General features: G+C 44.4%; 1 protein-coding gene across 2 annotated transcripts in view; it reads left to right on the top strand.

Annotated features, from left to right (window-relative positions):
* The window catches only part of MCM3AP (minichromosome maintenance complex component 3 associated protein), a 41,488-nt gene extending 26,685 nt beyond the window's left edge, over positions 1–14,803 (top strand). For both annotated transcript variants that reach the window (XM_028151725.2, XM_008145638.3), the window contains 9 exons: positions 1,519–1,669; positions 4,291–4,549; positions 4,757–4,854; positions 6,121–6,511; positions 7,609–7,866; positions 8,582–8,711; positions 10,557–10,763; positions 13,305–13,455; positions 14,521–14,803. In XM_028151725.2, coding sequence (XP_028007526.2) covers positions 1,519–1,669; positions 4,291–4,549; positions 4,757–4,854; positions 6,121–6,511; positions 7,609–7,866; positions 8,582–8,711; positions 10,557–10,763; positions 13,305–13,455; positions 14,521–14,679 — 1,804 coding nt within the window. In that variant the 3' untranslated portion in view covers positions 14,680–14,803. The remainder of the gene's footprint in view (positions 1–1,518; positions 1,670–4,290; positions 4,550–4,756; positions 4,855–6,120; positions 6,512–7,608; positions 7,867–8,581; positions 8,712–10,556; positions 10,764–13,304; positions 13,456–14,520) is intronic.
* Positions 14,804–15,356: the final 553 nt, after the last annotated feature.

The raw sequence follows: 15,356 nt of genomic DNA, 5'->3' as shown, positions 1-15,356 counted from the left end.
CTCTCGTGCATGGTGGGAACACTGATGTGTAGGTTTAAGCTTTGGTGCTTAGACTGCAGTCTGCTTTGTTTGTGATTTGAAATTGACACTTCACATTATTTAAATTTTTATTCTGTAAACTTGGTAATAGTCTGTCCAAAAGCATTTCAGAGTTGTTATTTAAAGCTACACTAAGGTGTATTGAATAGAGCCTGCTTCATTTTGGAATCTTGTGGAAGACAGTTTACAATTTGTCTGCTATAGTTCCATTTTTTTCGTAGAAGAAAACTTTGGCATTTTAAAAAAGAAATCCAAAAAGTCAACATGGCATTATTTCCTATAACCAAATTGCTTCCATATTTTTAAAGCAACTATAAAACATGTTACTTTTCTTTTTTAACAGCTTTATTGAGATGTAATTCACATATAAATTTCACTCATTAAAGTATCCATTTCACTGGTTTTTAGTATATTCACAGCATTATATAACCATCATCAGGATTTAATTCCAGAACATTTTTTCACTTAAAAAGAATCCCCATATCTATTACCAGTCACTTTCCATTCCTCCCTACCTTCCACCCTGGCAGCCACTAATCTGCTTTCAGGCTCTATGCATTTGCCTTCCTGGACATCCTATATAAACGGAGTCATACTGCATGTGGGATTTATGACTGGCATCTTTCACTCAGCACAAATGTTTTCTACGTTCATGTTGTAGAGAATATATCAGTCCTTTTGTGTGTGTGTGTGTGTGTATGTGTGGCTGAGTAATATTCCATGGAATGAATTTATCACATTTTATTTGTTCATCAGTTGATGGGCATATTTGGGTTGTTCCCACTTCCATTAATGTTACTATGAACATTTGTGTTTATGTAGATATATGTTAGCAGTTCTCTTGGTTATATACCTAGGAGTGGAATTGCTATGTTGTGTGGTAACTCTATGTTTAAGTGTTTGAAGATTTGCTGAGCTGTTTCCAGTAATACTGGCTGTACCATTTTACATTCCTGTCAGCAATGTCTGAGGGTATTACGTTCTCTGAACACATTATTTTTTAAGCAGGAACATATGTAGGCTAAAGAAAAAGAAAGTAATAAAGCTTATCACATATGACAGCTGAACAAAGATGAGAGTTGTGGTGTTTTAAAAGTATTTAAATGATTCATTTCTTAAAATAGCTGTCTTCTGATTTGCTAATTCATTAGGAGATATATGTCCCAAGAATTCTTAAGGTCTCAGGACTGAGAAATTAGATTCTGTAAAACATGTGTATTTTAAACTCTAAGGATCTTTTCTATTGCTTAGAATCTTTTCTTACTGCTCTAGAATCTTAAGTCACATTAGAATGAACCAGTTCCTGAGTGCTCTCTCCTCTTACCAAAAGATAGATCCCCATAGTGTTTTGTGCAGATCTACTTCACAGTAGAATTTGTGTCTGTGGACCTACATCTGTGTGATTTCTCTTTCCAAATTACTTATAGTTTAGTTTTAGAATAGGATTCTTCTTCAAGTGTTGTTTTCTTTTATTCACAGAATTCTGGCAGATTGGTTGAAAGTCAAGTTCATGGGAGGTGATGGCTCGGATGACACATGCAGTGATGCTGGTGAAATTCAGACACTCGCGCTGTTTAACGCTCTCAGCAGCAAAGGGAATCAGACAGTTTCTGTCAGCGTGTGTATAAAGGTGAGTGATAATCACTTCGTGTATTTACTTCTGTGATTGTCTTATTTTCTCTCATGCCCAAACATTACTGGAATCATACATGCCTGAAGTGGTTTTGAAAGAATGTGGGAGGCTCATAAACATCCCATGGACCCCTATTGGTGTGGGATACCAGGCTAGTGTCTGGAGCACAATGAGCCTTACCCGTCTCTGGTCATAGACCACTGTGAGAACTTGGTGAAACTCAGAACCATCCTGACAAATGCATAGATGCACCTGTGCTCTTCTGCACATCATTCAGAAGCCCTGAATTCTATATTTATTGGCCTCTGGTAATTAACCTGAGAGATAAGAAACAGCATTCCACTAAAATCAGTGATGGTTAGACTTCACTACTGACATCACTGTTAAGATAGCTTCCTGATACATCAGGTCTTAGCAAAAAAGTAATGGTTTTAAAAATCTTTATTGTTGCCCTGACCGGTTTGGCTCAGTGGATAGAGCGTCAGCCTGCGGACTGAAGGGTGCCAGGTTCGATTCCAGTCAAGGGCATGTACCTTGGTTGTGGGCACATCCCCAGTTGGGAGTGTGCAAGAGGCAGCTGATTGATGTTTCTCTCTCATCAATGTTTCTTTCTCTTTTTAAAAAATATATTTTATTGATTTTTTACAGAGAGGAAGGGAGAGGGATAGAGAGTTAGAAACATCGATGAGAGAGAAACATCGATCAGCTGCCTCCTGCACACCTCCTACTGGGGATGTGCCCGCAACCAAGGTACATGCCCTTGACCGGAATCGAACCTGGGACCTTTCAGTCCCCAGGGCGACGCTCTATCCACTGAGCCAAACCGGTTAGGGCTCTCATCAATGTTTCTAACTCTATCTCTCTCCCTTCCTTTCTGTAAAAAATTAATAAAATATATTTAAAAAATAAAAAATCTTTATTGTTGAAAGTATTACGTATGTCCCCTATCCTCCCCACCCCCCACCCCTTTTTGATCCTATTTAGTTTTCACTAAACTTGAACCCAGCTACTGTCTAGGTTCAACATTGGACATTTCAGGTTAGTTGATTTTGTTTTACATTCAGGTTGTCCTCAGTTTTCCATTACAAGTTCTAATTTTTGCTCTTTATAGGTGTTTGCATAATACTCACATTATTTGGTTTCTTGAGAGATTCTTATTTAATGAGAACCTGTTTCTGCATTAGATTCAGATCTGCATAAATGAATTTTAGGTTTCAGAAATAAAACCAGATGTGTGTCTTATTTACTTGGAAAACAGCAGTGCAGGGCAGGAAGTGGGCTTCAGTATTGAGCACTTGGTGTTGATAGCTCTAACCATTGAGCAACCAGCCAGAGCACCATCCTATTTTCTGTCTTGCTTTTTTATATTGTGTTCTGGGAAATTTCCTTGACTTTATATTCCAAATGTTTTTTTATTCCATATTTATTTCCTTTTTTAAATTCCTTATTTGACATAATCACCTTGTGACTATTTTGGATGCGTGATCTTATGTCTCTGAGGAAATTAGGATTTTTTTTCTAAGTTTTCTTATGTTCCCTGCTTTGTCTGTTTGCTTTGGGTTTCTTTTTTCTATAATTCTGGTCTCTTATGTTGGCTGCTCTCCTCAGACTGTCTGCCATACTCAAGTGAGGCCCTTAAAGGGCTGGCCATAAGCTCTGTGTTTGGGGTGGGTGGAGGGTAACTGAATGGCAAGCCGTCCTTTTTTGGGGGACCGCCAAATGTCAGGACCTGGGTATCTATTTCCTGGGTGTTCTTTTTCTCTGGACAGGCTCCTAGGGCAGCTGCTGTGCTTTCAGTGTAAGGTGGGAAGTGGCCAAGTGTCCCCCACTTGCCTGGAGATGCCCCTGTGACTGGATCCTCTCAGGGACAGACTCCTGCCTAGGGTGCAGGTTGCGCTTAAAGGCCATGTGGTTAGTGGGGGTTACCAGAAGTTTCCTTAATGACCTGTAGGGCCATTGCTCTGTGTGTGACTCATCCCTCCCAGACCCTCTGGGTGTTCTGGGCTTTTGCAAGTTCAGCTGGCCTGGGTCTCTCCACACCATGTGTGTAGCCCCACAGGTGTAGCTTCCTCTGCTTTCCCAACCCAGTGATTGTTCCCATCTTCCCAGTGTTTTCTAGAAATGGGTTGAAATCCCTTGTTTGCTGCTGGCTTGCCTTACTTATGGGCTTAACCTGTTTTTTTTGTTGTTGTTGCTGTTGTTTGTTACAAAGAGGAAGGGAGAGGGATAGAGAGTTAGAAATATCGATGAGAGAGAAACATCGATCAGCTGCCTCCTGCACACTCCCCACTGAGGATGTGCCCGCAACCAAGGTACACGCCCTTGACTGGAATCGAACCTGGGACCCTTCAGTCCGCAGGCCGATGCTCTATCCACTGAACCAAACCAGTTAGGGCTTAACCTGTTTTTATAACTGTTTAAGAGTGACTGTTAATATGAAAGTAACATGCTCAAAAACAATTATAGCTGGAGGCTGAATTACCCGTTGATCCAGCTGTTTCTGGCAATAATTTATGGCCTCATGGAGGGAGGCTGGCCCACAGTGCAATGCAGTTTGGCTGCGCTTGCTCTGGGGCTGATGTTCACTACTGATTTGTCCCCTGATGGTGCTGTTCCAGGTAGCCTACGGTGCTCTCAGTGACGGCGCCCTGGATGCTGTGGAGACACAGAATGAGCTCCTGGGAGCCAGTGGCCTCATGCTGCTGCTTGCCCCCAAAGCGAAGAGTGAGGACATTGCAGAGGAGGACGTGTACTGGCTGTCGGCACTGCTGCAGCTCAAGCAACTCCTGCAGGCCAAGCCCTTCCAGCCTGCATTGCCGCTGGTGGTGCTCGCACCCAGCCTGGGCGGGGACGCCGTGGAGAAGGAAGTGGATGATGGTTTGTGAGGCTGTCTCCTTGATGAACCAGCATGTTCCATAAATGGGTTGAGCCCCGGGTCTGAGGAAGTGCTGGCAATTCAATGGCGGGAGTCGGGATAGCAGCCACTGTAGTGACTGGGAGCAGGTCTGGGCGGGGTCAGTGCAGTGAGGTATCTGCTCATACACAGACTCAGCAGAAGACAGGTGACTTCTGTTTCTTTTCAAGGTCTGATGCTACAGGATTTGGTTTCAGCTAAGCTGATTTCAGATTATATCATTATTGAAATTCCTGATTCCATTAATGATTTGCAAGGCACAAATAAGGTAAGGTTTCATTATTTTTAAAGGTCCAACCAGATAGTTCAGTTTTAATCTTCTTGCTCTATCTTGAATTTGGTGTATATTGCTGCTTACATTTTTAAATTTTATTTTTATTTTTATATTTATTTTTTATTTTTATTTTTTAATTTTTTTATTGATTCCTTACAGAGAGGAAGGGAGAGGGATAGAGAGCTAGAAACATCGATGGGAGAGAAACATCGATCAGCTGCCTCCTGCACACCCCCTACCGGGGATGTGCCTGCAACCAAGGTACATGCCCTTGACCGGAATCGAACCTGGGACCCTTCAGTCCGAAGGCTGACGCTCTATCCACTGAGCCACACTGGCCAGGGCTAAATTTTATTTTTAAAAGGTAACCTAAAAATATAAGCAGAAATAGAAATAAAAGATAAAATTTGCCCATAGTCCTGCTATCTGCAAAAAATGAAATTTAAAAACAAAATATTCTTATTGATATTAGAGAGACAGAGAAAGGGAGAGGAAAAGAGAGAAACATCGATTGGCTGCCTCCTGCACATCCTCTACTGTGGATCGATTCCGAAACCTAGGCAATATGCCCTAATCGGGAATTGATCCAGTGACCTCTTGATTCATGGGTTAATGCTCAACCACTGACCCACACTGGCTGGGCTGTTCATGTCATTTTCTTAGGGGTTTTATAGGTATGGATTTAAAATATGACCATTCATGTCTTATATTTGAAGGTCAGATATGTAAATTATTTTTGTAGGGTGGTTCTTGAAATATATGAAGAAATAATGTTATCAGAAGTTTCCTTAAAAAAGGAAGCCTGTTCTGACGTTTATATTAGGAAAAGAAATGCGGGGAATTAAATAAAAGTAACTATAGGAAGAAAGATAACGACAGGCTGTGCAAGCATCCAGGCATATAATGAAGCTGTTAGTCCTTCTAAGAACTGGAAGACGTGGTTTCCCTATCTGCATGGTGAAGAGGATGTCAGCGCTGGTTTTCTTCAAGCCCGAGCCCTTCCAGTGGGTTCCTGCAGCCTCACCTCGGGGTGGGGTGGGACTCGGAACCCCTCTCCTAGGCTCCTCGCTGTATGTCTCCAGGGCCCTAGGAGGCCAAACTCCACTGCAGCAGAAGCTTCTGCTCCCCAGCGTGGTTGAGAAGCTGGTGCTCCGGTGGCACCTGCCGAAGCGGCTGTGGGTGGGGCTCCTTTAGAAAGCTCTTCTGAAAAACAGCATGACCTGCTTAACCGAGTCTCTTCCAATTGTCTTTGCTTCCCAGGTTTCCCAGGCCGTGCAGTGGCTGCTCTCCCACTGCCCCTGTGCCCTTGACCTTTGCTGCCAGACCCTCATTCAGTATGTGGAAGATGGGGTTGGCCGTGAGTTTAGCGGCCGGTTTTTCCATGACAGAAAAGAGAGGCGGCTGGGCGGCCTGGCCTCTCAGGAGCCTGGTGCCATCATCGAGCTGTTCAACAGTGTTCTGCACTTTCTCGCCTTCGTGGTGTCCTCCGAGCAGCTCTGCGACCTGTCCTGGCCCATCACCGAGTTTGCTGAGGCAGGGGGCAGCCAGCTGCTTCCTCACCTTCACTGGAATTCCCCGGAGCACCTGGCCTGGCTGAAACAGGCTGTGCTGGGCTTTCAGCTTCCGCAGATGGACCTTCCACCCCCGGGCGGTATGTGCGCAGGCTGAGGGGTGATGGCTGGGGATGAATATAGGGGGCAACAGAGCACCCATTTTCTTTTTTATTGCAGTGGCAGTCTGGCAGGTATTGGGCACTGGTGTGAGGTTCTTATAGCCTCCATTCTGTGTCTCCTGTCCCCATTCTGCACCTGCCTTTGGGTGTAGGAGTCAGAGTGAGCAGGGGTTTTGTGAAGTGACAGTTGGCCCTTCACTGCCAATCGAGCAATCTGTGGGTATCTGCTGACCCCTGGGAGGAAGGTGGTCTGTGGTGTGGGAGGAGCACTGACCCCAAGGCCTGGAGTTTCTGAGTGGACGGCAGGTCCTGTCCTGCCTGCACCATGGGGTATGAGGGTGAAGAGTGTGGGGACCATGCAGTCCTGTCCCCACACTGCTGGGGCCACAGCACTCAGTGCTGACTTAAAGCCAGTGTTCCTTCTTTGTCAGAAGCCTCTGTTCTGTGGCTCTGGCTGTGCGGTTGAAGCCTTTGGGCTGTTCTGATGCAATCTCCAGGTCCCCTGGGCTGGGCATGTAGATTGCTCTTCCCTTGTTGATGCTGTTAGGAGGGAAGAAGGCGGTTCACTGCTATGTAGTACAGCCTGGGGCCCTGGCAGGGCCACTTGGGCTGCATGGAAAATAGGGCTCAGGTGCCCTTTTAAATTTCAGGGTGTGGTCTTCAGTAGGTCTAACAGATGCTCATTTTTGAAGGAATCCAAAGGGAAACAAAGCACAAAGCACAAACCCTCTGTGCTGTGAGCTAGGTCAGTGTTTCCCCGGAGAAGTCAGGACCTCATGTACCAGCCTCACCTTGGTCCTTGTTAAAGTACAGATTCCTGGGCCTGTACAATTAGAATCCCTGGGGGAACCCTTAGTTGTGAATTTTGTCTAAGGAGACTGAGTCCCTTGTCAGGACATGGGGAGGGAGATGCTCTTTCCTGAACAGCTATGATTTATTGTATTCAGATTCGAGAACAGACTTCTCAACTACACGGTTGCCTTCTCCTGAGTTAATATAGAGTGAAGAACATTTCATGTAGATTTCCACTTGTACTTTGGCCAAACCTAGTGACTCACAAGATGCTTTCTCTCCAGCTCCCTGGCTTCCTGTGTGCTCCATGGTTATCCAGTATGCCTCCCAGATCCCCAGCTCTTGCCAGACGCAGCCCGTCCTCCAGTCCCAGGTGGAGAGCCTGCTCCGAAGAACTTATGTCAGGTGGAAGAGCCAGAACCCCTCCCCTGGCTGGGAGGCAGGGCCCTCAGTTGCTGAGATCCCGTGGGATGACATCATTGCCTTGTGTATCAACCACAAGCTGAGGGACTGGACGCCCCCCAGGCTTCCTGTCACATCAGGTAGTTAACGTATGGCACTATGGGGCTGGCTCCTCATGAGACTCGACTGGGCCAATTTCAGCAAAGAAAGAAGCTTACTTGATGATATTTGTTTCTTTTCCTGTGGGTCACCACTCTTCCTTTCCTTGGGACTCCCTCCTGTAAGCCCGTGACTTCCAGGTGACTTGTAAACATTGGGAAGAGCTAAGACCAGGGGTCCTCAAACTTTTTAAACAGGGGGCCAGTTCACTGTCCCTCAGAGAGAAGGAGGGGAGTCAGAGAGTGCGGCGCACATTCCACACATGCGCACTGCGGGCCCGGGACGAGTCGGCTGCTAAGTAGGACAGGCAGCGGCGGCAAAAACACCCGGCGGGCCGGATCAATGTCCTCGGCGGGCCGCATGTGGCCCGCGGGCCGTAGTTTGAGGACCCCTGGCTAAGACGGTTCCAGGAGAGCCAGGATTCAACCCCCTGATATGGCCCCTTAGGCTGGCTCTGAGTTTAAGACAGTTTGTAGCTCTGAGTAGTTGTCCTTGCCATTCCACACTCTGGGCATGAGCCTGACTGAACCTTGAGTGACCCACGGACACTTGGAGCATGTTGGCTCAAATGGGAGTCATGTAACATGTGACAACTCAGAGGGGCTTCTCCTGAAATCAGTGACTATAAGCAAATGTCAAGTGGTCACCTATTGCTTTTTTCATATTCGTTTAAAATTTGTTTTCATATTTTCTCAGAGGCACTGAGTGAAGATGGTCAGATATGTGTATATTTTTTTAAAAACCAGTTGAAGACATATGATGTTCCTATGTCGTGGGAACAAGCCAGAATGCAGACGCAGAAGGAGCTCCAGCTGAATCAGGGGTGGTGAGATCTGTGTTCATTGTGTGTTTCTGTCATCCCTCCACCCAACAGAACAAACCATGTAGTTCTCATCCAGGGTACACAGACAGAAATTCATACCCTGTACACAGAATCCAGCCCATTGTGGGTAGATTGTGACATACTTGAGAAACAGATCATTCCCATGTAGTAGATAATGGTTCTTAAGCAGAAAAAAGCAAGCATCTCACTTCATTTATCAGATGAATCTGACCCTGAAATCGTAACATAACTGGGAGAGTGCAGACAAAAGAAAGCTGACATCTCACAAATTAGTTCAAAAATGCTTAATAAAGTGTCAGCACATGCAGTCTTGCAGTACATAAAAATTCACAAGTGGGCTTTATCCAGGATAAACAGTATCAACAAAGAGCTATCTACTCGTGTAATATGGTGCCATGACAGAAAAATAAGTGCTCATTTAGTAGTTGATGACATGCTTTTATATCCTTTTCTGCCTAAAAAATTCATACCCATTCCTAATAAAAATTTCAAACTTGGGTTTAAAAAATATTTCTGCCCCCAAAACCATTCTTCTTGGTAAAACATTAGAAACACTAAAGTCAAACCATCCTGAGCTGCCCTGATGTCACTGCTGTTTACTTTTGTCCTGGAAATCCTGCCCAGTGCAGGGATACAGGTGGCATAAATATCAAAAGGAAGGAGAAACTGTCATTTCCAGATAGTAAAGTTGTTAGTTCAAGATGATCAAGTTATACCCTTAGAGTCATGCAGAGTTCAGGAAGGTGATTAGATAGATTGATCTACCAGGTACAAAAAGTCCCATGCACAGCAGCAACATGCCTGTAACATGAAAGCAGACTGAGCTGGAGAGGCCTTAAACCCCTGTCAGGGGAACTCTGAGGCCCCTGAAGGTGCAAAGAAAACCTGCATAAATAAGGGGCAAGCTACCCTTGCTATTGGAAGGACACAGGACTATAAAATTTTCAGTTCTTAAGCTATAAAGTTAGGGCATTTCTTTTTTTTGGTTAATCCTCACTGGAGGATATTTTTTCCATTGATTTTTAGACAGAGTGGAAGGGAGGGGAGAGACAGAGAGAGAACATTGATATGAGAGAGACACAGCAATTGGTTGCCTCCTGCATGCTCCCCAGTTGGGTCCGGGCATCAAGGCTGCAACCGGGCCAACACTTTAACCACTGAGCAACTGGCTAGGGCAGGGTATTTCTAATTTAAAAAAAAAAACAAAAGATTTTTCCCTTGGTCTTGACAGGTTAATTCTAACATTCATCAGGATGAGAAAATGTGTAGTAATTGCTGAGAACATTTTGAATAAGGATAACAAGGAAGGCCTGCTCTTTCTGATGTTAAAACATAATAGTAAAGTTACAGTAGGCGAATGGATCGGAATAGAAAGTCCAGACACAGAACCATATGTGAGAAAAATATAATGCCAAATTAGGGGATGTGGAGGCAGACATTGGCATCTGTTTAGAAAAAAAGTTAGCTTCGCTATCTCCCACTGATTGTAAATATTAGCTCCAGATGGACTTAATAGCTAAATATAAAAATAAGAACCTTGCTAATAATAGGGGGAGTAGAGACCTGTTGATAATCCAGGGATGGGAAGCAACACACAGAGTAGGGATGCCCCAAGGCCAGCTGCCCAGGATACCGCAAGTCCCGTAGGCAGAGGCTGCCCTCCCTCCTAGCCCTGCACTTGACCTGAGGGAAGCCCTGACCATGAGGGAAGCTGGAAGCAGGAAGGGGTGGGTCTCAGGCTCTCTCTGCACCCACATCTAACTATTTCCTGAGAAACCCTTTCTCCCTCTTTTCTGATCATAAGTGTTTCAAAACATGTACTTACAGCTTGGAAACAAAGACTTTTTATCCTGCTGCAAACAAGTTTCCCACTCCGTTACTTCACATGCACCGAAAAGGGAAGAGAAGTGCAGAGTGTGGCCGAGAGGGGCCGGTTCCCAGCACGGAGGACCTGATGCGCGGAGCCTCCGCCCAGGAGCTCCTGGCCCAGTGTCTGTCCAGCAGTCTTCTACTGGAAAAAGAGGAGAGCAAGAGGTGAAGCCCCTCCCTCCACTCACTGTGTCCTTAAGCCACTTCGTGCTTGAAAGTCAGTCTTCTGGCATTGTTCCCTACCGTGGCCCCATTTCCCTCTCTAGTCACCACCCTCGTGTTTCTGCTCCCTTATAGTGAACTCAAAAACAGCGGTTCTCACTTCTCTAGTTCTCCTTTCCAGTCTTTCCTGTAGCCCCTTTCTGCCCCTCATGTCTACTCTGGTTAGGATCACTGCCCGCCGCACAGCTGAACTGACCATGAACCCGAGTCCCAGCACCATTCCACACCTTTGCTCCCTCCCTCCTGGCTCCCAGAATGCCCTTAGTCCCTCTCCTGCCCCCTTGGTCACACTCTCCAGGCCACTCCTGTCGGTTCTTCCTCTCCTCCCACTACCTCTCACTCATTCTCTGCCCCTTGCACCTGTGTTATCTGTACATACACCCCAGTGATTTCATGGATTTTTAAATAACATTAATATTCTTACAAATCCAAATATATCTCTCAAACCCTGAGTTTTTCTCTGAACTACAGATTTGAATATCCTACCACTTCCTTCATAGCCATTTCAAAGCTAACATTCCAAATCCAATTCCCAATTTCCCTTCCTACAATGGTCTTCTCAGTTGAAGGCAACTCCATCCTTCCAGCTACCAGGCCTAATGCCTTGAAATCATCCCTCCACATCTAGTCCATCCACAAATCCTATTCAAAACATTCAGAATCAGACCATGTTTGCAGTAGCCCATACTCTAGCCTTGGCCCACCCAGTGTGAGCCTTTCAAGTGTGAGGCAAGGTCATATTATTCCTTTGCTCATAACCTTCCAGTGGCTTCCTCTCTGAGCCTGAACCACAGGCGAAATCCTTATGAATGGGCAAGGCTTTTTGTGCCTTGCCTACCATTTCCTTTCTGACCTCTGCTCCTTCCTCCAGCACACCAGGGACTGCATAGCCAGGCCTTTTGGTTCCCTGTTCCTTTTGCTCAGGGCTCCACAGCTAAACCCTGATATCCCTATGGCTCACCTTATGCTCACTTCCAGTCCCTCCTTGCCTGTCCTCCCAGCACCCCCTGTCTCCATGTCTTCACTTTGTCTTTCTCCCCTTCAGACCACATTTCCCCAGATATGTGTCCCTTCTGTTTCCCCTCACTAAAGTATAAGCTGCTTAGACCTGGACCTTACCTGCTTTGTTTCAGTGCTGTATCCCTGGTATCTAGAATGTGCCTAGTATTTGGTGGGGGCTTGATAAATATATTCTGTAAGAATGACTGAATGTATCATGATTTCTAAAAGTAGATTGTCCTAAGTCTGTATCATTTAAACAGTTGGATCAGATTGTTTTTCTTGAAGAGACAATTGTATGGAGTGGACAACTCTAGAATGTTTGGTGGCGGTAGGATATTATTATGAGTTAATTTAAAATTGTAAATAGCAATCTATACCTTTAGATATTACATCAAGAGATAAGAATTAATTATAGACACAAAAATCCAAAATAAGCCAGAGAAAATAAAGTAAAAGAGAATTATGAATAATGTTGAGTAACATATAAAAACAATTGTGTTTGGCTAAATGCCACCTTTCTCATTAAGTATAAGTTGGATGTATAAATTAAAGAGAAGACTTTTTTTTTAATCCTCACCTGAGGATATTTTCCCATTGATCTTTAGAGAGAGTGGAAGGAGGAAAGAAGCGGGGAGAGAGAGAGAGAGAGAGAGAGAAAAACATCAATGTGAGAGACACACATTAATGGGCTGTCTCCATACAAGCCTTGACCTGGCCTGGGATGGAGCCTGCAATCAAGGTATGTGCCTCTGACTGGGAATCTACCCCACAACCCTTCCGTCCTTGGACCAACGCTCTACCAACTGAGCCAAACCGGCCAGGGCGATATTAAACTTTTTTTGTTGTTGATAATTCTCACCTGAGGATATTTTTTCCATTGATTTTTAGGCAGAGTGGAAGGGAGAAGGAGAGACAGAGAGAGAAATATCGATGTGAGAGTCACATCGATTGGTTGCCTCCCGCATGTGCCCCAGCTGGGGCCTGGGATCAAGGCTGCAACCGAGGTAAGTGCCCTTGACTGGAATCGAACTGCGACCCTTCAGTCCTTGGGCTGATGCTCTAACCACTGAGCACTGGCTAGGGCTGATAATAATTTTTTATTTTTATTTTATTTTTTATATATATTTTCATTGATTTTTTACAGAGAGGAAGGGAGAGGGATAGAGAGCTAGAAACATCGATGAGAGAGGAACATCGACCAGCTGCCTCCTGCACATCCCCCACCGGGGATGTGCCCGCAACTAATGTACATGCCCTTGACCAGAATCGAACCTGGGACCTTTCAGTCCGCAGGCCGACGCTCTATCCACTGAGCCAAACCGGTTTTGGCTGATAATAATTTTTTAAATAATTTTATCAATTGATGCCATAACTTAGTTCTATACTTAATAAAAAGCAATGCTTTAAACAATGTAAAGTATGTAGGTAGAGAAAAAGTGAATGATAGTTAATTTTTTGCTTCCTAATGTTCACATGTTTTAGATTTGAAGATCAACTTCAGCAGTGGTTGTCTGAAGACTCGGAAACATTTACAGATTCAACTTCCCTTCCCCTCTACCTTCCTCAGACTCTGGTGTCTCTGCCTCAGACTATCCAACCTGTGATTAAAACATCCACAACTACTAGCCCACAGGTGAGAAGAGAGTACATTTGGCATTTATATTAGAATTAGACATAAACTAATGCTTGATTCAGCGTGTGATGTTATAATGACCAATAAGTAATTAGCTTAAATTAGATCTTTTCTTAAACTTAATCTGTCAGTTATAGAGGCCCAACTAATGTTGAGTTTCTGCTTGCGAAATGAACTAAGAATGGAATTGAAACATGCTGAAGAATTGAATAAAACCCACCACTGTGTGCTGACATTCAGTAAGGGCTTGAGGAGAATAACAAGGTGATGACAGTGTCTTCTGTTTATGGAGCACATACTGTCCCAGCTGTGGCATCACCCACACCTTCCTTTCTGGGCTACCTTTCCCTGAGCAGGTTAAGTGCACAAAAGTCAAGGACCTCATCCAAGTTTGTTCAGCTGGTCAGCAGCAGAGCTGCTTTTCAAAGCCAGACCTGACTTGCTCCAAAGCTAGATCTCTCTACCTCACTATCTTTGTTTCAGTGGTAGAAGAAGCAGAACCAGAGTTTTAATCATAGTTAATGCTGGACAGGTAAAAGGTATGTTTTGGGACTGGCTTTAAGAAGTCCTTTCATGGGGAGGGGAAGTAAATTAAGACATACTGTTTCTATTTATCAGTTTGGCAGACAACTTAAAAATATATGTAACCTTTGACTTAATAATTCTGCCCTAGAGAAATTACTGTATATGACAAAAATTATTGTATTTTTATTCACTGTAGTATTAAGTATACTGCACATAAAAGTGGAAACAAACTGAATATCCAAAGATGGGAGTTTCAAGTGACTTGTAGCTCCTGAAATGATACTTTATAAAAATGACTGATGCTGAAAGTTCATGGTAGAATCATCAGAGCAACAGTTCATGTGCAGACGATGCCAGGAGTATGTATATGTGCTGGAAGAGGCTGGAAGGATCTATGATAGATGTCAAGAGGGGAGTTTGTTGAGTGCAGCATGCCCCAGACAAGATTTCTAACATGAGCCCAATCTGGTGCCTTTAAAGAGAATGTATCTTGGTTATGGATATCCCAAAACTATGTTTAGTTTCTTTCTATTTATACAGAATGAAAGGACGGGGGAACAACAGCAGTTGTCAGAGGCAACAGGCACATCTTTGACTGAACGGCTGAAGCACCTGGAAAGGCTGATCCGAAGTTCAAGGGAAGAAGAAATTGCCTCAGAGCTCCATATCTCTGCACTGCTGGACATGGTGGACATTTGAGCTGCAGACTCGAGAGCAGGAGGGTCTATCCAGAAGATTTCCTTGAAATAATCTTATTCTTGATGTTTGATGCACTATTAGAAATGTGACAGTTAATCATGCAAATAAAACATTGAATGTCTAAGGAGATCGCCCCCTGATTTTAAAATAGTAGGCTGTTTCCTCCTATGTAACATCTTTGATTTTACCTGTTTTCATGATCTCCTCAGGCTGTCACCCACCAACATGCTCTGAGGGCGTTTGTAGCTTACATTTCTTTGAGTAACAAGCCATCATTCATTGTCTCAGCAAAGTTGCAGTCCCAGATATGCCAGACATCAGTAATGAGGCCCATCCAACTCACATCTGAAAGAGCCAACAGTATATGAACATCCTCTCTGAGGATGTGCCTGGGGCATGTTTCTGGACTAGAAGTGGGAAGATGAGGATTGGCTGTAAGTGAGAGCAGAATTTCTGGAGAGGAGTGCAAGGGTGTGTGGGGAGAGTAACAGGGTGTGATGAAAACCCAGAGGTGCCATTTTGGTATTGTCAAGTGAGGGGATAGGCCAGACCACAGAAACCCTGGCTGCCTTCCTCTGAATGCTAAGGGAATCAGCTATTGGAGGATATTGGGCAGAGAAGTGACTTGTCACATTTTCTTTTAAAAATGGCATATGGGACCCTGGTGTGGCTCAGTT

Source organism: Eptesicus fuscus, chromosome 3, assembly GCF_027574615.1.
Source record: "Eptesicus fuscus isolate TK198812 chromosome 3, DD_ASM_mEF_20220401, whole genome shotgun sequence".
Taxonomy (NCBI): domain Eukaryota; kingdom Metazoa; phylum Chordata; class Mammalia; order Chiroptera; family Vespertilionidae; genus Eptesicus; species Eptesicus fuscus.
The sequence above is the reverse complement of the archived record's forward strand: the minus strand, read 5'-3'. Positions and strand labels throughout refer to the sequence as shown.